This window comes from Xiphophorus hellerii, chromosome 5, assembly GCF_003331165.1.
Source record: "Xiphophorus hellerii strain 12219 chromosome 5, Xiphophorus_hellerii-4.1, whole genome shotgun sequence".
Classification (NCBI taxonomy): Eukaryota; Metazoa; Chordata; class Actinopteri; order Cyprinodontiformes; family Poeciliidae; genus Xiphophorus; species Xiphophorus hellerii.
This window is the reverse complement of record NC_045676.1, coordinates 2,019,422-2,040,745: the sequence shown is the minus strand read 5'-3', so window position 1 is coordinate 2,040,745 and position 21,324 is coordinate 2,019,422. Positions and strand designations below refer to the sequence as shown.

Sequence of the window (21,324 nt, the reverse complement as noted above, 5' to 3'; positions counted from 1 at the left end):
TTCATGTTTTTTCCAAATGTGGGTCATAATCTGCTGGGAATTGGAGCCAAAATGAATTAAACTGTCTGCAAAACACTTTTTGTTGTAAAACCAATTAGATGAAACAACTGATTTGCAAAAATTCCTGAATATCTAGAGCTTTAATAAAATACTGTGACAACTTGATCATTGTTTTGCAGAGACGATTAGCCCTTTTTAGGCAAAATAATGAAAGACATCCTCTTCAAATATGCAAACATGGCAGCAAGTCTGTCTTTTAAATCATGTCCAGCAGCTACTTGTCGCCATCTCCAGCTCCTGATGCTCCACTCAACGACTTGATGAAATTGTAGATCCTCCTGCTGTAAGGGACGAAATCTTCCTTATAGATGATGACGGTTTTGGAGTGAGCAGTTTCGTAGACATGCTTGTTGGGATTTTCTGGCTCTTCGAATTTTTGTTTCGCTGAGTTGAAGAGAGAAATAGTCAATGAGAAAGTAGAAAACCAGCTTTAATCTCTTGGAAGTCACTAGCAGTGGTTACTCCTCCTTTAAATGCAACAAATAAACAAATAACTACAGACGAATGACTTGTTTACTGTTCATTGGTGTTACTGTCCAATATTTGAACAGACAGCTATCATAGAGTCACTATAAACCGACAATATCTTAAAATCAGATGAATTCTCACTGAAGTTCTCAGTGCCGCCTTTTAAAGGCTAATTATCCACCAGAACGCTAAAGGGAACAGTTAAAGAAAGTTATCCAATAAGACAGATCAGGTTGACTTTACTAAAATGAAATATTGTCACAGAAGAAAGCAACATCTCGGCTAATCGGGATTCTGTCTCCTTGGTGATTTTCCTCTCATTTTACTCACCTGGTGGATCGTTCAAACGACCTGTATATTTTAAAAAAACGTAGGATCCTAATATTGTCCAGATGCCCACAGCGTAAACTGCTGACACTCTGTAGTTCCACTTAATCGGGTCTTTGATAGTCATTTCGAGACTAAAAAACCGGAGGATTTTAAACGTTGAAGTGTCTGGGAATCTTCAGGTTAAACGTTCAGGAAGCCGCCATGACACTTCTTTCTCTATTTTCGTAATTGGTTTGGAGTTGCATTACCGCCACCTGCTGGTTCACACAGCCTATTACAGTAAACTTTACGGTGCTTTAATATGTGGAGTTACTTTTTAGTGAGAAATATTGCTTTTTTTCAATGACTCCTTGAAAATAAAATAAAATTGCTTTGGACAAAATTTTGAGACCTATTAAAATAAGATCAAATAAGATGTTGTAATTAACAATTATTCAATTGGTATACACTAATTAAAACTTGTTAAAACTAGCAGAAGAGGCAGAAATAAATAATTTGGAGCATAAATTATTATATTTTTTATAACACAGAATAGCTAAACACATGTTTTATACCTTTGGTTTTGAATCTTTTATACACAAAACAAGGACTAATACCTTGTGAAAAAATATTGTAGGCTTATGTTCCATTACAAATACAGATCAAAAAAGTAGTTTTAATGTAAAACAGCAACAACGACAATGATAGTCCTGATATAATAATAAAATAGTAAATTAATGTTAATAATGTAGCTTAGAATAAATGTCCGGTATTCAGCAATATCAAAATCTGAAGAAGAGCCTCGTCTCCTTTGCTGCTGCGTTCCTTCAGATGAGTCAGAACCGACTCATCTCTCTGATTTATCTTCCTTCTGCCTACGATGTGAGGGCTAAAGGTCAAAGCTGTCACCTGATTTGCTTTGTGGCTTCTCTGAAGCTCTCCACCCACGTTAGACCTCAATACCCACTATTGCTGAAACTCTCACTGTCAGACCTGAGTCTATTAGAAAAAACAGGGAGAGTTTTTCAAATGAGTCCAAGACCTGAGTTCCTTCAATAGTTTCAAAATTCTTCTTATCCGTAGCAAACACCAACGGAAATCATGCCTGTTTTATCACTGAGATGATATTTTGTCCCGTTCTCCCTGCAAACACGTCTAATAATACTTCTGTCCCATTTGTGGTTTCTAAGAAAAACAAAAACAGAACGGAAGTGAAAATGAGCTTCTCTAAAATCACTGATACCATCACATAAAATCAGAGCCTGGCCCATTTCTGTCTGCAGAGATCTGGAAACTGGGCTGTTCCACCACATCTCAGGCGCCTCCAAGCCCAGAGAAACGGAGCGAGCCGAACCTCTGGGGAACAATCACACGAGCAACGGAAAGCAGATAAAAAGGCTACGAAATCACCAAGTAACTGTTTGGTCATAACAATTAGTACGATTTGTAGAAAATAACAAAGAAATCATCAGACACATACAAATATTAATTCACATGGCAATTCTGGTATTTTAAAGAATAAAAATAAATAGATAACAAATACAAAATTAACGGTATTTGTTTGGTCATGTGACAAAGAAGCGCTGCCGGATTGTGAGGCTTAACTGAAGCAGAGAAACAACGTCAGAGGTGAAGTTGTTTCTTTCACAGGGTCAAAAGAATAACAAAATATATTTTGTGCATATCTTGATTAATAACAGGCAATATTCATTTCAAGTATTGATAATTTGAATTTTCATATCATTGCATCCATGTTTTCCAACAACCTTTCAAATTATGAATTGTAGTATTTCAGATTAGAAGTTAGAAATGCAAACATCAGTTTCTTCTGCATCACTCCTGGAGAGAATCTAACAAACTATGAGTCCATGTGGATTACAGAAAAAGCACCATAAATTCAGATTAAAATTAACAAGCGCAGAGAATAAAATATAATAAACATAAATATAAATTTTAAATAACAATAAAAGAATAAAGAATCTACAAACACATGTATCAGTTGTTTCTGCATCACTCCCTCAAACGTGAGACTATGTGGATTACAGAAAAAACTGATTAAAACCAACAGATTATTTTAAATACATAGTGATAATATAAATATACAAATCGCTGAGTCAGTTTTTTCAGCATCACTCCTGGACAGGATATATGTAACAATAATCCTGTGCGGATTATAGAAAAATCACTATAAATTTAGATTTGAACAGGTCATGTTTTCAATGTTTTAGTTTTGCTTTGTTTTATGATTATTTCACCCTGAAAAGTAAAAATTGATCTAAATAATTAGAAGCCCTCAGCCAGTGTAATATGCACTGCGTTATGGGACCCATATGGGCTCACCAATGGGTTCTCCTGACCCAGCAGGTCTGTAACTGGGTGTAAACTATGAAAACTTCTGGATGCTTTGGTTCTGAAACATCTTTAAACTCGGGGGCTTGTGGAACAAGAGGAGGAGGATTTATTGCCTGATTTTGACTCACCCTCTGCCCCCCAGAGAAAACCTAATAAAACATGTTTCTGGAGCCGTGGGACACCTGAACACGATCCATCCAGCAGGTGAACATTTTGGTCATAAATGATGAAAACATTTCATCTTTTAACTCAGAAGCTCAAATTTCCATCAGTTCTGTTTGAGCGTCAGGATTTTTTTCTAATTTTTCATCCACCAATCTCTCAAGAATGTGGGTCTGAATCCAAACTTGCCAGGATAAATTATACCTGACAGATAACATTTACCTGCTGGGTATGAGTCCAAATGGCACTCAGTCACGATTCCTTCGAATTAATAATTCTCCGATGGGTCTGGGGTGGAAAACATCATCATGGAGGCGAAGGAGAGTGACAGCTTCATCCTGGCTGGATAAAACTCCACCTGACTGAGTTCAATACAGCCAGGATCATTTGATTTGTCCTAAAGTAACAAACTGTGTTGAAACGTCCTGTCAAAGAAAAATTTATTCAGATTTCAGACAAGTTGGAGCAACAGATCCAGAGTATCAGACTGGGATAAGGCCTGGATATTAATCCTATTGTTTGTGGTTTATTTTATTTTTTATTGTTTTTAACTGAGAATAAACAGTATCAATGACATGAACAAGAGCTAAAGTAATGTAATAAACTCAAAGTTTTACTTCATGTTAAGGTTTAAGTTTGAACTGCTTCCTGATTCTGGTTCATCTGATGGTTAAAACATTTTAGGCTGTAAATTTGTGCATTTTTCTACTTCTTAAACTAGATGAAAGTTTTTGGTCATTAGCTTTAGCAGAAGAAACAAAGCAATGAGTTACAGTGTTGGCTGAAACTGGGTCAGGATTGTTTCAGCAGGTAGAACTCCATCTCTGTGCAATCTGACAGATTTTCTATCAGAGACTCATCTGAGAGTCGCTTGCTTTGCCCTGCACTACTGCCGTGACCCCAAAACTTTCAGGGAAAAATCTCCTGTGGACTGAAGAATTAAAAGATTGAAATTCTGTTTGTTCTTTCTGTTTGGTTTTTCCTCATGTCCTGTCTTGATATTACAGCTGTACCAGAAGCTGGTTGTCTTCATGTCCCAGGGCAGTTTTGCTTACAAAACGTATATCTGAAGGTGGAATCCTAATTGCGTGATTGATTCATTAAGTCAAGTCTCCATCTAGCATCAGAGTAGACAGGCCATTCTGTTATAACAGGAGCCTGTTTCTGTTTGACCTTCAATCATTTGGAGTGTTTGTGTATGAGCTGGTTGTGCCTGGCGGTTGCATGTGTATCTGAGGTAATGTTGCGTTTAATGCAGCTGGATGTTTTACTGTTTTAAAATGGAGGATTCCAGTATCACTCCACCAACAACACCACAGCGGACACCATGGGTCGGGAGCCCTTAGAGATCCTCAAAGATGCTAGAGAGGAGCCCCGCAGGGAGTGTCCTAGTCAAAGTCTGGACTTAAGCAGTTCATTCATGTTTGAAATCCAGCCTGCCTGAATAAAATGTTTTCTGCAAAGCAGACTGGCCAACATCCCTCCACAGAGGTCCACCACAACAAGCCTTAACCTCAGGAGAGTCTCTGCAGAGAGAACGCAGCAACGTTTTTCTGAAGAACTGAGGAGAAAATGGATTTGTTTGACCACTGGAGATGACCTGCCTTCCTAATAAAACCCTGCAATAAGTGGACACAGACAATGGATGGATGAGCACACTCTTTATAACTCCATGTGCAAATGACACAATGTCTGTTACACCTTCAAGTGTCCACTGGTTCCAACGCCAGACCTAAAGAACGATGGTGGAACAATTCATCTACAAGGCAACTTCTCTGATGCCAAATTGAATCTTTTCAATCTAAATCAAACTATTTTGTTGCTTTTGAATGTAAAATTATTTTTTTTGCATTTCTTATTGAGTAATTGGAATGTATTGTGTAGAAATGTTTTTGCCAGCTTCACTGAGAAGAACAAAAACAAACCTGAACTGAGCTCAGATCGCCTCACTGCTTCTGCAAAGCCAAAAACATGCAAACTTTTTTCTTCCTTTTCTCCCAAACTGCAGCTCTTTGTCTCACTGATTCTGTCCTTAAAGACTCCATTTCATCTTCAAAACCTCAAACACGATCTTAACCTCAGACAAACAGAAGTCATTTAAGAGCAGTACAAGCTCATTGTCTCATCACTTTCATCACCTTCTGCTCTTTCTTTCAGCCTGGGGCCATCATTTTCCTGCTCAGCCTGCCACCGGCTGCAGCAGCGACCCCCCAACCTCCAGGCTCTGTCGGAACTTGTCGACTGAAGCTATGAGTCACAGAAAGCTAAATACAAAAACTCTGAAGGCACATGTGAGTCCCAGAAGCTGCACGTCGTTTCCACGGAGAACCTGGACTTCCCGTCTTTATTCCCTGGTCTGGTCAGAGGAGAGGAGCTGGACGGGAAAACGCTGCAGGAATGATCTAACAGGTAAACTCAACCGCAGATGTTTTAATGCAATAACAGGTGATTTTGTTACGTAAAACCCCTGAAAGCGCCGGATCAGTGATGAATGAGTTCTGCTTCAAACAGATTATTCATTAGCAAAAATATATTTAAATAAGAAATCAGGAAAGATGGATGGAAATTTTTAATTACAAGCAAACACAAGTTAAAGTGAATATGAGGTTTTATGGGAAATTTAAGCAAGAAGTTAATGTTATTATAACAATATCGTACGAAATTTTACACTTCAAAAATGACTTTATAAAACAGTACAAACAATCACTGATTTTAGCAGAAAGTTAAACACCAAAAATAAATGACATAAAGTTGAATGTTGCAGAAGCAAATAGAAACTAAATTAAAGGGCCATTATTGTATTTATGATCAATTTTAATAATGAAGCTGAACAAGTTGTATTTTGTAATGCCAAGTTAAATCTGACAAGACATAGTTTCTGTGTTTTTATATAAAATCTGAATCTGCTTGGAGAAATGAATCAGTGGTGGCGTACAAAGATGCTTATATTTAAATATTTTTACTTTGTTATATTTTTAAGAAAAGCAGAATGTTACTTACAGGTTTAAAAATGTTCACTAATAACATGTTAGGCTCATCAGCAGAAATTACCTTCAGGATGTCAAAAGATCTTATAATAAACTTATTTTTTAATAAACCAAATCTATAAAAACTATTAAAGTTTAGTCTAGGTTTTAAAAAATAATCTGAAAAATAAATAAATCTTTTATTTTTCTAAATTTAAGTAGAAAAATGTCTACACTGAACATTTTTAGGAGCTAAAAGGAAAAACAAAATGAATCACCACTGTGCAGAAAAATGGGATTCAGATGGTTGTTCACACTAAAATCAGGACAAAACTTTAAATTTAACTTTAAAATCAGCTGGTTGTTACATCACTAAGAATCTGAGTTTAAATAAGATTTTGTCTTTGAAAGCAAATCTGTCAAAACTCTCAATTAAAAGCAATTAATGTCAGAAATGCAACATAAACATTTAATTATCTATAGATGCGGTAAAAAAAACTAAAATATTAACACCAATTAATATTAAATTAAAGCCGTTTAAAATCTGTTGATGCTGTCTGTGAGCTCCTTGTATTCCTGACTAACTGATTTAATAGAAGTGTAAGGATGATTTAATCATATTTTGACTTCAGATCATCGACTCTAACAGACAACAAATCCTGATTGGTGGAAAGTGACCAGGATGTGAGGAAATATGAGTTTTATAAGTTGTATAATTATCATAAAAACACCTGAAATGAACACCTGCCTGAAGTTATATTTTTGATTGTCATGTATAACTAGAGTAAATACCTGATACTTTCCTTTTGACATGAATGAAACCTCACACCTGCTCTCTCTGGGCAGATTCCTTTATTCAGCAGAATCACATTAATCAGCTCCACCTGTCTGAAAGTCTTCAGGTTAAAGCTTTTAATCAATCATGACACCTTGATGGGAAAAAAAAGAAAAGTTACATTGCCTCAGGTGGTAATAACACCTGAGCTCAGCATTATGAACATTTTCCACTTTTGTACTCTAAAGTCTGCCTTGAAAGTAAAGTGTAATTTATTTCCAGCTGCTGGATGGACAAGGTGACAGCAGCGAAGGTGGTGAGCTCAGGTGGAGGAGCTGCAGCCAGCAGCAGCTCAGGTGATGAGAGTGAAATTATGACACAACTTCATAAGTCACAATGCAAATTATACTGGGGTTGATTGCATGTAAGGTTATTTTGCTGTCTGTAATGGTATTTTAAGGATGTCATTTAAATGAGGGAGAAATTAAATAAGTTTTATAAATTTCTATTTTTGCAGGTTTGATACAATCTGTTTATGTTAGAAACAAATATTAAAACAAATGTTGGATTTAATTACTCACTGTTGGGGTTTTTTTCTACAGTGGTCAAAAAGTCAGTGACAACCTCTGGAGTTACATCACAGAGTAAGTTTTGCTGTTTTCACACCTCAAAATCCAACATGGCTGCTGCACATTTGGAACATATCAGTATCGAAGGGACAGTTTTGTCCTAAACAAAACTGAACTAAAATCTAAAACTAAAAAGAACTAGCCTTTTTAGTTCTTTGTATCTCATTACATCCTATACAGTATCAAGCTAAATATATTGGAACCATGTTCCTCTTAGGTTTTATGCATGAAATACATTGTTATTAGGTTGTATTGATGATACTAACATCGTTACACTGAGTTGAGTTTCTTTCCGTCATGAAACTGGAAAATATTTGGATGTTATTCCCAAAATTAAGGGACAACTGAAAATGGAAAACACACTAATATTTTTCTACTTACTTACTTGTTTACATATTCATGTTGTTCAGAGCATGTTACATTGTTGTATTAAAATATTGAAAGTAAGTAATGGGAAAGTAAAAAGAAATGGATTTAAGTTTGAAGTTGTAAAACCAAACATGTAAAACCAGAGAAACAATGATAAATATGTATCAGTGCTAATCAGACTTCTCATCCAGTAGTCTGATGAGACTACTTATTCCAGTAAAAACTAAACATAATCTAGTTGGGGTTTTTTTCAATTTTAATTGAATAAGAAAAAAATAATTAGCCAGCAGCAGAAATGTGTGCATGTAATGAATTGTTCTGTTATCATAGTGGAGGCTGTGCAGGTTTACAGTAATAAACATGTTAAGACATGCAGTTTGGGAATGTTTCCAAATAACAAAAAACTCAAACATTACTGCTCTCTTTATAGATGATATATTAACTTTGCCAGTTCAGTCTTGCAAATGAAAATGAGTTTCAGGAATCTGATGTTTTCCAACCAGTGTTCCCTCCAGGAATTTTACTTTGATAAACTTTGATGGGAAACAAACCGGGAAGAAATCTGGTATTTTCTGATTTCTCTCCTTTCTTTGCTTTCAGGTGATTTTTCTTTCAGCTCCGGTGGGTCAGGTGGACGAGTTGCAGCAGGAGGATCGGAAGATACGAGCAGTTCAGTTCTGATCAAATCTAGCAGCTCCCACCGCTGTGGATTTGGAGCCGGGAACGAACGCATCACCACCGTAGGAACTTCTTCTGCCCAGTCCTCAGGTGAGAGGTCAGGGGCCGCTGTGGCCTCAGGGAGAGGAGAGCGGTCTAAAGAGGCCGGAGGAGGGTCCTCTAGCATGTCCTACAGTTTTGGAAGTGGAAGCAGAGAAACTAAAAAAGAAGGGGGTCTTGGTGCTGTGACTGTTTCCACGGTGACCAAAAGCAGCTACGCATCAGGAGGGTTCAGGGAAGGGAAGAAGGGCTCAGCATCCTCTGGCATTATGTACTCACCTCCTCCAAAGGAGAGGAAGAGTGTGACCACCATGGCAGCTGCTCTGTCAGACGTCTTTGACGGTTCGTCTCAGATCAAGTTTTCTATTGTTTGTAGTTTCAATACAGGGCAAGTTTTCATTTGATCCTTCTTGTGCTTCAGAAAGCTCAGATTCTTCCCTGGAGTACAGCAGGAAGAAGTATGGTATGTGAATTTTCTGTCAATGATTATACTGTCAGGTATAACTGACCTCAGTTATACTTGACAGAAGTATAAAAAAGAAGAACTGATCTTGGTTTCATTTTGTAGGGAGTTCAACTGCAACGACAGCTTCAGCCACTAGAGGGAGAAGTCAAAGCAGAGGTGCACTAATGACCTTTAAAAGACTTTATTCCCACATTTTTGCAATTAATTTTAAATAATCAGCCTAAACTAATAGAGAAACAATTACTTTTCTTTGTTTTTAGAGAGTGAGATCAGAGCCAGGCTTCAAAGTGCTTCACCTCCAGCCAGATGTGAGTCCTTCACTGATTTGGTTTCTCATTTTGGTTCTTTTGATCAGATTTAAAACCCAGTCATGACGTTTTGTTTCTTGCAGGGACGGAGCTGGATGACGTGAAGCGCCTGCTGAGGGGAAACCGCTCCACCAGCACCAGCCCCACCCAGTCCCCCAACAACACACTGCCCATTCCCAAGAAGGCCAGTGTGGAAGCCAAGGCCACATCTGAGAGCTCCTCAGGTCCCATCGGTCAGCTGGAGAGGAACATTCATCTGTGCCGAGCCTAGAAGAGCGTTTCATCCGTTCACCGTGTTTTCTGTTCTGTTGTAGATCAGTACGGCAGCGTTTGGTCAGGGGATGTGAGCAGTGGATATTACAGCTCAAACCCCAACAACTACACCGCTACCTCCCATCTTTACCCGTCAGGTCAGTCAGAAAACACTCACAAGTATGTTCACTTTTAACTGTGTATTAAAGAAACCAAACAAGATGCAAAATGTTAGCTTTCCCATGTACAACAGACATTATAAACCCTCCAGACCCTCCAGACCTTCAGAGTTTATTCCTTAGTTCCTACTTAGGAATAAATTCTTGGAAGTTAAAGGTTTTCCCCCAATTGTAGACTATCAGGATACTTTACAGGAACTTCTGAGTTTTTTCTGGCATTAATACTTCTGAAATACCTTTTCCCCAACTAGTTTCAAGAAATTTTTGAATTGAGTTACGTACTTGAGACTCGCATGGTACTTTACAAGGTATTTCTAACATGGTATGGATACTTTCCAGAACATGTTTTGCTAAAGCTTACAAATTACTGACAGGGAACTTAAAATGATTTTCCGTCTTGCAGGGAGTTTTCCAGAACTTATAAGGTATTTTGATGAAACTTTCAGGATAATTGCATGTTACTTTCCGTATCCTTCTGTGGCACTTTGTGGGAATTTTCCGATTATTTTCCTGATTTTTAAAGGAGGATTTGTTTGTGTTTTCATGGTATTTTTACATTATGCGGATACCAAAACTTAAAATTTACAGAGCATGTAAATATACTTTACTACTGTTCTTCTTTTGTTTTGTTTGCTTTTGTTTTAAATTTATTTTGTTTGCATATTTATCCTTTTACTACACTAGGTTCAATAAAGTCAAATCAACCCAAACAGACTACAAGGTGCTTTCCTGGAACTTACATGAAAATTGTATAAATTGGTGGAATCACCCAGTTAGTGACATGTGAGTCCCAGAAAAACATTTTCTAAGTTTTAGGAATGGCATGTTTGTACCAGAAAACCACCTTGAATGTTTCCAGAAAATACCTGTAATTCCAGTAAATATAAAAGCTATAAAATGTGATCACTATAAAGATAAGAGATGCAAGATAAGATTTATTCTGTTATAGTGACTAAAAATGAAACACTGATAAAATATATTATAAACATGATCAAATATGATCCAGATAATCTTTCCTTACAACCAAAAGTTTTCTTGCAAGATTTTGACAAAAGTTATTTAGCAAAACTCAACAATTTTGCATCTTAAAAATCAGGATCAAATGAGTTTACTTTTTAACAAATAAAACCTTCAATGTTCATTAAGAAAACCAAACAAAATTCAAAAGTTACAGCAAACTCATTAAAATGTGTTGTTTTCTGTCAGAAATGTACTCATTCATACAAAACAATTGATGGCATTTAAATAATCAACATGATTCACAGTGAAATTACAGAAACAGTTCCATCTGAGCTGCTGATTTAAAAAGAAAAGTGTAAAATGATGGTTGAACTGAGAAATATTTGAAGGTTTGATTGTCCATGGCTGCCATCTGTGACAGAAGGATAAACCGGTCTGCTGTGTTCTGTCAGGTGCAGGAGTCCAGAACAACCTGACTCTCAGCTCTTCCTCTGCGAACGCCGGACAATCTGTCAGCGGCTCCGGTTGGCCTCAGCCTCTCCTTTCTAAAAGGTTTTCAACTGTTATTACCTTCACATGTTCACTGGATGTTGTGTTCTCCATTGCAGTGCCAGTATATGGTGTGCAGAATAACCTGACCAGTCCAACGGTCTTCTCACCCGCTGGTGCCGGCGCACAGATAGGTAAACCAGCGATCCCACAAATCTGAGCATTTTCACATTTCATGCAGTTAAAAGATGATCTGCTCAACTATAAAACTCTGCTCATAATGTAATGTTATGTAACACGTTTTGGTCTGGTTGCAGTTTATGGTGTGCAGAAAAATGTCTCTGGAATAACTGCACCCACAGGTGAGGAGGCAGAAAATGTTCTCAGATTTTATCATTCTTTTTAGACTGAGCAAAATTTAAACAGGATTTAGTCAAAAATGATTTTACTTACAAACAGTCGTGTTTTTCTAATCAGTCAGCCTCCAGGCTTCAGGTCTTTTAAAGTTTGATCAACCATTGAGCATTTTTTTTAGTAATTTGTAAAAAATAAATAAATAAATAAATAATAATAATAATAATAATAATAATTCAGCAATGATGAGCACTCTTCCAGTAATAGTGGAGTAATAATTTTAAATTAGCACTAAATTTAAAATTTAGTCTAATTTTAAATTTAGCGCTTTAGCATTAGCTTCTGCTAGCACCTTAGCATTAATGGAACTAATGTTTATAATTAGTGCTTCTGGATTAGGGCAGCTAACTACCTGTAAACCACCATACCCTGATATGCTGCATATGAATGGATATTAGCACAAGGAAAAAGTCCATGGAGAAATTATGAAAGTTCCTTGCAAAGTCTGGGTAGCTATTGATGAAAACCAGTTTAAAACTTATCAGAAAAACCTTCGATCATCTGAAGATTCATCACATACATGAAAAAATAGATCTACAAATTACAAGGAATTATAAACTGGGGGATCTGCATCTGATTTCCTTGTTTGTATTTGAAAATCTAATTACATAAAGGCCCCATTTGGGGTTCCTCCAGGCTCAAATCTCGCCTCTCTCCTGTGTGCTGATGACATGCAATTTGAAATTTCTGTCATCACATGACCACTGACTACTACCAAAATGCAAAGTTATAAATCATGTTGCCTTATGTCTCATAGTGAGACCCAGCAGTCCCACCATTTATGAGGCCTCAGGGAAAGACTTCAACTTTGTGCTGATAGAGAAGGAGAACGCTCCCATCAAGAAGGAGACGGAGCTGCTCATCATGGACAAAGACACTGGGAAGCACTTTGTGTCGGCTGCGCCAGCCACTTTGTCAGGTTTTAACTACACTATCCCTCTGACAGAAATGATCAAATTCAAATTCTGCAAATGCTTAAATTTAGATTTATCTACGTATTTGTCTGAAAGAGTCTAATTACAGATTTGATCGTTGGGAATATCTGGTCTTGTAGGCACTTACTCTGAGGACTCGCTGAAGAGGGAGAAAGAGAAACTTTTGTCCAGCGCAGTGGATAAAGGAACTGATGCCAAATGTAAACAAACCTTTTGATTCTTAGAGTTGTCATCCTTAATTGTTTTGTGAAGTCATAAATTGATGTTTGTTTTAAATGTTATTACTATAGCTTCAACCTTGAAATCTACCACAAAAGACAAAGCAACCTATGCAGGTACCGTTTATTGAGTTAATATGAAAATATGGACATTATGAAGTTTTGATGTACTGGTCAGCATCAGAAGCTAGCTGCTAAACTCACACCTTGCTGTTTGTTTCTCAGCGATCCATAAAGACGAGTTGGGTTTTGGGTTCTGCTCCTGCTGCAGCTGGTGGAAGTGGCTGCTGGCCCTCGTCTTCACCCTGCTGCTCCTCCTGGGGCTCCTCATCGGACTTATCGTTTTGGGTAAGAGACAAAAATCTAGAGAAATAAACTGATTCTGTTTTGAAGAGTGAGCTGATCACCCAGGACCCAGACTCAGGCCTGACTGTGTCAGTACCTTGCAGAACCTCATGGTGATTTACCAAGAGGCAGTTCCTTTGGTGAAGGCCTGATCACCTGGTCTTCTGTCATAACGCCTGGATAAAGGATTGGGTTGGTTATTCAAAGTTTGTGCAGGGAATCTTGAAATCACATTGAGTCACACTTACTCAGTCTCATCCTGACTGGAGCAAAACATCTACAGAAATTTAAGTGAGAGCTAAATTTCCAGCTAGCTCAGAGCAAACCTACGATTCCCTGGAGAGATAACATTCACATCCCATTGCTGGTTTGGGAATGTCTATGAGTTCCCTCATATGACCTGGAGGAAGTGGAGAGAGGGAGATCTAATGGCTTGTTTGTTAACCTTTTGGGCCTTTGAAGCATCTTGGATAAGAGATAGAAGAATTGATGAATGACGATGTATTTCTGTCTTACCTTCAGTAGACAGCAGTCATAGGAATCTATTTGATAAAGCAATTATCTGGAAAACAAATAAATTCTATCTATAAGCACCTGGTAACCTTCTTTGGTGCAATTTCTAAATGGTTGTTCCCAGGTGTGGAGGTGGGACGCCTGAAGAACCGTGTTCATACTCTGGAATCCGCCACTGGCATTGTATCAGCCCTAACAGATAATTCAATCTACCTTGGACCTGGAGGAGGCATAGGAGCCAGATCAGGACAGAGGAGAGCCGCCCTGCAGTCAACCGTTCAGCAGCTGCTCAGAGACGAACTACAATCAAATGATATGAGAGGTGTGGAAACAAAGCACCAGGATTTAACACACACACGCCTACACACACACACCAAACCAAGCATTTCTGAGTTAAAGGGCTTTTTTTGTTTTGCAGAAACTCTTGCTTATTCTCTTAAAGGAGAGAAGGGAGAGCCAGGACCTATAGGTACTCACTAACCTCACAGTAGTTTTAGATTTATTCATATCTTCATACTTATAACTACCTCTGTACAGGTGATCCAGGGGCACTTGGACAAAAAGGTGAGGAAATACTCCACTAAATGTTTAGTAGTTCATAAACTTGAACATGGGGTAAAAATCTGTTTTCTTTTCAGGCGATAGTGGCTTTCCTGGACTGCCAGGTAAGACTCTGGGCAAACTGATCCATGTTTTACCCTTCCAAAGGGGTAAAAAACTTGGTATAGCTAATCAGTTCTTTTTGTTCCTTAAGGTCCTCCTGGACAGATTGGACACTCAGGACTGGATGGACCAAGGGGACCAAAAGGAAATCCAGGTAATGGAAACTTTATTTATTTTCTCTGTTATGAAGTTCAAGGAAAGAGCTGAGAATCTCCTTGTTTCTGCGCAGGTGAACCAGGTCCAGAAGGACAATCAGGGCAGAGGGGACGGGAGGGACCAATGGGTCCTCGGGGGGAGTCTGGACCACCTGGTGTTGGAGAGAAAGGAGATAAAGGTTGAACTAGATCACATTTATTTAAAACAAGCTGAGAACGTGCTGGAAGGGCAGGAAGTGCTGATTTGATTATGACTCTGCAGGTTCTCAGGGTGAACCAGGACGTCCTGGTCCTGCTGGAGCTCCTGGACCCCTTGGTCCAAAAGGTGAGGACAGGATTTATATTGCATATTAAACCAGTAGAAATAAAAGTACTTCATCCACTGATTACTCTGTTTGTTTAAGGTGCTGCTGGAGAGCAGGGTATCTCTGGAGTCCCAGGTATAAAGTCTGTTTCAGTTAATTTCTTTATGTTTAAGTTGATTAGACAATAATTAATGTTATATTACTGTAAACAGGCGTACCTGGTCCAAAGGGATTCCAAGGTGAAGCTGGACCTTCTGGAGCCAAAGGTACAGAAACTTTATTTCATTAGGGTTTTCTCAGACTGGTGAAAACTCTGGACCCTCGACTGGTTGGTCCAGGAATCAACAGAGTCTTACTGGAGGCATGGACTCTGCTGAAGTTTTAAACAGTTGATCTGATTTTACCTGATAGCTAACATTTAGCTGTGGCGTATATAATGCACCAACTTGACCATGAAGGAAGCTACATAATAACTGGAAATTGTGTGTGCTGTAAACAACCATCCACACTACGAGAGAGAAGCACCAAGCCGAATATTAAACATTCCTCTTGCTCTGACTTTAATAGCTCAGGATTTTGAAGTAGGACCAACACAGAGTGAATGGCTTCATTCACTTTCTCATTCACATCATTCACTTTCTCTGTTGCCATTTCCAAACTACAACCATAGCCAGGCTACAATTCAAAAACAGCACAGAAACAAGACATCATCTTTCACAACTCCTCCTCCTATCTGCTGATTGGCCCAGTTGAAGTTCAACTGGAGAAATCAAGTTTATTGTGACAAATCCTAGATGGAACACTGTGGGCAGATGAGAATAGAGTGGAACTGTGTAAGAAGGCAATGGCCAGGCTAAGTTATTCTAGTAGCTCATGTGAAACAGGTGTTAAATAGCCACTGATGGGCACCACTAACTCAAAGGCTAAATCACCAAGTGTGAAGGTTAGTTCTGGTAATATTCATGATTTTAGTGGAAGCTGATGCTAAAGCACTAACATCGGTCATGTTGATACCCACCATGAGTCAATGCCAAAATATGCTACAACATAGTATTTCACCCTCAGCAGGTATCTGGTTTGGCATTGTTGTAATACAGGAATAGTCTAGACTAAGTAGCCAGAGTGAAGTTATAATTACTTCTGTTCTCCATCTGCTATGTGTAATGCAGGTGACCGTGGAGCCCCAGGTGTTCCAGGAAGTAAAGGGGACAATGGAGAAAGAGGACCTCGTGGACCAGTGGGTACGTACCATAGGAGCTGGTTTATGTCTTTTGCTACTATTAAAGTACAACAGCTCACTTTTCTTTGTTTTGTCAAGTAAACATTTATAAGATAGGTACCTTGACTCTGAGGCTTCTACATGACCTGTAGTTGTTTTTTGGAAAATAGCATTTGACAAAGTGTCAAAAGAGGAATTGTTTAACTGCATGAGAAGGTCAAGGATTCAAGAGAAATATGTGTTGATAGTGAGAGAAATGGAAAAGGGGAATGAGAGAGTGGCGAGGTTTGAAGAAGGGTATGGAGGGAAACAGATTGAACAGTTCAGGTCCCAAAGGAGAAGAGATGTGCTCAGCCGTCCAATACAACAGGCAGTGCATAAGAGAGGTGAAGGACAGTGCTTCAGACTGGAGAGGAGAGTAAGGAGTGATTAGGAAAGTAGCCAGAGGATCAAGATGAATCTGGAGCTGGTAGGGAAAAGGTGGTTCATGGATCATGGATGCAGAGAAAGAGGATCTGCAGAGAGTTGGAGTGATAATTTAGGCAGCTAGTACTGGTAAAGGTTTTAAAGTCAACAACAGCAAAGTTTTGTTATCTACTTTGTTAGAATATGAGTGACAATGGTGTTTGTAATTTAAAATGTTAGCTACCAATCTGCCTCAAAGAAAAGCTTCAGTATGATGAAAGAGCTTTCTTAAAGGTGAATCAGGAACTCCTGGACCTCAAGGCCCATCTGGACCAAAGGGATCTAAAGGAAGTGGTGGTGAGTGGAGAGATGGAAGATCTTACTGCAGAACATCTGATCCACAACATAGCATTGACATCTGTGCTGTAACTGCAGGTGAATCGGGTTCAATAGGACTTCCTGGTGCTAGAGGTTTACCGGGTCTCCCTGGTGACGTCGGTCCCCAAGGTACTAAATTCTCCAGAGCTTTTACCCTATATACAGCAAGAAATATTTTCTCTGATTCTCTCTGAAAAATGTTTAAGGATGTTTTAAACTCACCAAACTGTAAGATAAAAAATGAAAAAATCCTTCCAAATAAACTGTTTGTTCTCCAGGACCTCCTGGAATCCAAGGACCCCCAGGTACACAGCATACACTTTTACTCCTGTAATCCAGACTGGTTTGGTTTTCTATGTTATAAAGTACTTTTCTGGTGCCTGATGCAGGTGTTGCAGGAATTCCAGGCCAGCCCGGTGGTAAAGGTACAGCTTTCTTGTTTTTCCTTTGTGATAAGATTCACACTGTAAAGAAAACTGCCTGGGAGGCTTGAAATGATCGTCGTCTTCTTCAGGTGAACCAGGATCTCCTGGCAAAGTCATCGGCCCGAGTGAGAACAGCCTCATGTCTTCTCCCAGCATTGACCAGGAAACCCCAGAGACTCTTGTATTCAGTCTGGTTTCTTTCTGTTTCCTTCATATCCAGTAAACTCTGACACTGTGGCTATTCCTGGACCTCCAGGACCAGCTGGACCTCCAGGTTCTGCTGGGCCCCCAGGTTTGTCTGGTCCCATTGGTCCTGCTGGAGTCCCAGGCCAACCAGGTAAGCCGGGTCCCCTTGATTTAAACATGTTAGATGTCTGAAAAAAAGCCTTGAACCAGGCACGTTTTGTAATTATTTAGGTACAAAGGGAGAACGAGGGGATAAGGGAGACAAGGGGGACCAAGGTCAACGTGGAGAGCCAGGTAAGAGCTTTTGAATCACTCTGTCAGATACTAAAAAATGTTTTGTTGTGCATCTTTTAATTCACAACAAACTTGTTTCAGGGACTGGCCTTCCTGGACCCCCAGGGCTCCCAGGGTCCCAAGGTGAACCTGGGCCTCTGGGGCCTCCTGGTATGTTTACAGCAGAGGTGTCAGCATCCTGCGTCTTTTAGATTCAGCATCACCTGAATAAAATGGCTGATTAGTTTCTCATGAATTAACCATTCGTTTGTGCTGAGTCAGAAAAACACGCAGGCCACCGGCTCTTGAAGCGATCTCTTGATTTGAATGAATTCAGAGCAAACAAATGATGTTGTCTCTGTTGTTTAGGTGAGGGTAAGCAGGGGCCCCCGGGCCGCAGAGGCCCTCCTGGAGATCCAGGTAAATACAAATCCAGTTTTATCAACATTTGATCAAAGAATGTATCATCAGCATAGAGAGCGATCTGTGTCTGATCACATGTTGATTTTCTGATCTGTTTCCACTCAGGTGTTGGAACTCCTGGACCTCGAGGAGAGAAAGGAGAGCCTGGCAGCTTCTTGCCAACATCTGGTTAGCAAAAACCAAATCTCACTGTCTTTAAACTTAACCATACTTTTTGTTTTTGTGTGACTTTTGATGGAGTTTTCCTCATTTCTCCTCAGAAACCTTCTTTGCTGGACCACCAGGACCTCCAGGTCCACCTGGTAGGGCTTCGCAAAGTTTACATTTCTTTATCTCTAGCATGTCTTTAGCACAACTTATAAAACATCTGGGCAAGCATATCTTCTCCTGTAGTTCTATCATCTCACAGACTGACCTGTTTTTAGGTAAAGAAGGAGCACAAGGATTCCAAGGTCAGAAAATATGCAAGTATTTTGGGAAAACCTGTATTTTGTAGTGTGTGACTAAATGTAAACATTTTGTTTCAGGTGAACCAGGTCAGCCGGGGCTTCCAGGGACTCCAGGTGCTGTTAAGTGGCCAAACTGTTGATGATTGTCTCAGTAATGATCCTGTAGCGTTTGATTTTAAATCAGTGATTTCTGTCTCAGGGTTCCCGGGACCTCCAGGACCTCCAGGTAACTCAAACACTGGGTGTGATCTTCTTCAGACCATGATGCATATTATTTTGAACCATTTCAGAGTTTGAGTTTCTAAGGAATTATGATGAATATTTCCGCTCTTGCAGGTGGCCCAGTAATAGCAGGAGGGGAACCTGGTAAAAAGTTTTTTTATATTAAATATATTAACATTTACAAAGTGCAATGTTCTGAAAGGTTATCAGGTCAGATTGTATGAAGCTTGCTGCAAGATATTCTGTAACAAAACAAGACTTAGTCATATTAAGTGTGTTCCAGAGAACATGCTAATCAGGATATTTTGATGTCTCAAGATGAAGTTTAGATAGTTGACCTTAAAGGCTTCCATCCAGGTTGTGTTTACCTATCAGGACAAACACACACAAGTTCCCTGCTGTCAGTGAGTTACAGTGAGTTTTAAAGTCTAAGCAGGACCAGCCAAATCATCACTCCACCACCACCGTGCTTTACAGTCAGCCTGAAGTGTGCAGATATTCTGTTTGGCTTCCTCCTTCCATGGCGCTGCGCATCGTGGCCCAACATCTCTACTTTGGTTTCATCTTTCTGAAGGACATTGATCCAGAATCGTTGTGTTTGATTCAGGTGCAGCTCTGTAAATCCTTCCAAACAAGCTTGTCTGTTTCTTGTCATGCTTAGAGATTCATTTCATTGCAGTCTGACCTCCAGAGTTCAGAGATTTTTGTATCGTTTCCTCCAGTGGTTCTTGTTGAAGAGTCTCCATAGGTTGGTTTGACTCAGTGCAGTGAGAAAGAGAACCACAGCATCTGAAAATGGAACAAATTGAATTGAATCTGCAGAACTAGCAAATGTGAAAACTCTCTACGAGTTTTCAGGTGCTGACATCTAGTGGTGATTACAGAAACTGCATGTGAAACTTTGGGTACAGTCACTGTATTATTGCTGTTTGGTTTAATAAATTCTCATCTCCTAATGAATTCCTGTTATTTTTCCAGGAAGCTCATTCATTCCCGGACCACCTGGACCACCGGGACCACCAGGACCACCTGGGAGTGAATCACCTGCTGTTGGCCAGTACATTGCTGACTATCTCCAAAGTAAGACTTTCAGTCATTTTTTTATCCTTATAGCATGAATCAAAAAGCTTAGGGAGGCTTTCTGCTGTGATCTCAAGGCGACAGCATCAGACAGTACTTGGCTGGACCTCCTGGACCTCCTGGAGAACCAGGCTCTCCTGGTGTTTCAGAAGACGCCCTGGTGGATAACGTAGCCAGTCGAGTTATCTCCTACATCCAGAGTAAGATCACGATGTTGGACATTTCCCACACCAGTCTGAAGGACGCAGCTCTTTTTCTGACTGTTCTGATATTTGTTTTGACCAGGTTCCGGCCTGGGGGCGCCTGGCCCACCTGGCCCACCTGGATCCGTCTCTGTCAATGACATCATCAGTCTATTGCAACGTAAGTGGCATCACATCAAAGTGATGAATCTTAAGAAGTAATAAGATGCAGTAGGGTTAGGGTTAGAGTAGAGGTAGGGTTAGGAGAATAGTAAAAGGGTAAAAGTTGGAGTCTCTTGCATTTAAGACAACAGCATCAAAGGAATCCATAATCCATATGTCTGAACATCAAACCAACATGGAGAAATGAGGAAAAGTTAAACTGCTGATTATTATTCATTATAAAACATAATCTTGTGTTTCAAAGCTAATATGTTCCTATTGTTGTGATGGTTATTGTTATCTCGTTTCCAGGAGATGAAGTGAGGCTGTACCTTATGGGTCCACCAGGCCCACCAGGACCTCCTGGAGGTCCAGGTATCAGCGGGCTCTCGTTTAACCCCCAGGAGGTGGCTGAACGCGTCTACAGCCTCTTGAATCGTGAGTGCCAAGTTCCTGCTTTATGTTCAGTGCAGGACAGATGATTTGTTCTGTCTGATTGTCGGGTTGTGTCTGTCACCAGAGAGAGGGGCGCTGGGTGCACCTGGAGCTCCAGGACCTCCTGGGCCTCCGGGGCCTCCTGGGAACCTGTTGGCAAGTAAGAGCTTTAATCATCCAAGAGCTCAGACTCTAATATCCAAACTATTTGATATCACTGCATTGGCATTCTCATTCTGATTTGATCTCCCTTGTTCCAGCTGGATTTCAGTCTCTTATCGGCCCTCCAGGACCCCCTGGTGCACAGGGTGTTCCTGGGCCACAAGGTCCGCCTGGCCCCCCCGGACCGCCAGGATTTGGGAGCTATGTCAGCTCGGACATCCGTGACTACCTGCAGAGTGAGTTCAGACAGGAAATGTCTCTGGTGAACTGCGCCTGTAGAAGCATTCAGTGTCTGTTCTATACGACTTTATCAT

General features: G+C 39.7%; 1 protein-coding gene across 4 annotated transcripts in view; it reads left to right on the top strand.

The window, feature by feature from the left end:
• Positions 1 to 5,636: 5,636 nt before the first annotated feature.
• col17a1a (collagen, type XVII, alpha 1a) overlaps positions 5,637 to 21,324 on the top strand; it is an 18,746-nt gene continuing 3,058 nt past the window's right edge. Inside the window, exons 1-47 of one of the 4 annotated variants that reach the window (XM_032563100.1) lie at positions 5,637 to 5,760; positions 7,375 to 7,448; positions 7,695 to 7,736; positions 8,691 to 9,149; positions 9,229 to 9,270; positions 9,376 to 9,429; positions 9,534 to 9,581; positions 9,665 to 9,814; positions 9,896 to 9,991; positions 11,431 to 11,496; positions 11,581 to 11,655; positions 11,779 to 11,823; positions 12,633 to 12,794; positions 12,930 to 13,010; positions 13,101 to 13,145; positions 13,254 to 13,376; positions 14,011 to 14,208; positions 14,305 to 14,355; positions 14,424 to 14,450; positions 14,525 to 14,551; positions 14,641 to 14,703; positions 14,779 to 14,883; positions 14,967 to 15,029; positions 15,109 to 15,144; positions 15,222 to 15,275; positions 16,179 to 16,250; positions 16,928 to 16,990; positions 17,069 to 17,140; positions 17,290 to 17,316; positions 17,401 to 17,436; positions 17,526 to 17,561; positions 17,657 to 17,773; positions 17,854 to 17,916; positions 17,998 to 18,066; positions 18,265 to 18,315; positions 18,424 to 18,486; positions 18,579 to 18,620; positions 18,744 to 18,770; positions 18,846 to 18,881; positions 18,967 to 18,993; positions 19,104 to 19,133; positions 19,968 to 20,069; positions 20,147 to 20,269; positions 20,355 to 20,432; positions 20,726 to 20,851; positions 20,934 to 21,008; positions 21,109 to 21,246. In XM_032563100.1, the coding sequence (XP_032418991.1) occupies positions 7,382 to 7,448; positions 7,695 to 7,736; positions 8,691 to 9,149; positions 9,229 to 9,270; positions 9,376 to 9,429; positions 9,534 to 9,581; positions 9,665 to 9,814; positions 9,896 to 9,991; positions 11,431 to 11,496; positions 11,581 to 11,655; positions 11,779 to 11,823; positions 12,633 to 12,794; positions 12,930 to 13,010; positions 13,101 to 13,145; positions 13,254 to 13,376; positions 14,011 to 14,208; positions 14,305 to 14,355; positions 14,424 to 14,450; positions 14,525 to 14,551; positions 14,641 to 14,703; positions 14,779 to 14,883; positions 14,967 to 15,029; positions 15,109 to 15,144; positions 15,222 to 15,275; positions 16,179 to 16,250; positions 16,928 to 16,990; positions 17,069 to 17,140; positions 17,290 to 17,316; positions 17,401 to 17,436; positions 17,526 to 17,561; positions 17,657 to 17,773; positions 17,854 to 17,916; positions 17,998 to 18,066; positions 18,265 to 18,315; positions 18,424 to 18,486; positions 18,579 to 18,620; positions 18,744 to 18,770; positions 18,846 to 18,881; positions 18,967 to 18,993; positions 19,104 to 19,133; positions 19,968 to 20,069; positions 20,147 to 20,269; positions 20,355 to 20,432; positions 20,726 to 20,851; positions 20,934 to 21,008; positions 21,109 to 21,246 (3,652 nt within the window). In that variant the 5' untranslated portion in view covers positions 5,637 to 5,760; positions 7,375 to 7,381. Of the gene's footprint in view, positions 5,761 to 7,374; positions 7,449 to 7,694; positions 7,737 to 8,690; positions 9,150 to 9,228; positions 9,271 to 9,375; positions 9,430 to 9,533; positions 9,582 to 9,664; positions 9,815 to 9,895; positions 9,992 to 11,424; positions 11,497 to 11,580; positions 11,656 to 11,778; positions 11,824 to 12,632; positions 12,795 to 12,929; positions 13,011 to 13,100; positions 13,146 to 13,253; positions 13,377 to 14,010; positions 14,209 to 14,304; positions 14,356 to 14,423; positions 14,451 to 14,524; positions 14,552 to 14,640; positions 14,704 to 14,778; positions 14,884 to 14,966; positions 15,030 to 15,108; positions 15,145 to 15,221; positions 15,276 to 16,178; positions 16,251 to 16,927; positions 16,991 to 17,068; positions 17,141 to 17,289; positions 17,317 to 17,400; positions 17,437 to 17,525; positions 17,562 to 17,656; positions 17,774 to 17,853; positions 17,917 to 17,997; positions 18,067 to 18,264; positions 18,316 to 18,423; positions 18,487 to 18,578; positions 18,621 to 18,743; positions 18,771 to 18,845; positions 18,882 to 18,966; positions 18,994 to 19,103; positions 19,134 to 19,425; positions 19,430 to 19,962; positions 20,070 to 20,146; positions 20,270 to 20,354; positions 20,433 to 20,725; positions 20,852 to 20,933; positions 21,009 to 21,108; positions 21,247 to 21,324 lie in introns of all 4 variants that reach the window. The other 3 variants (XM_032563101.1, XM_032563099.1, XM_032563102.1) reach the window with 3 other exon arrangements.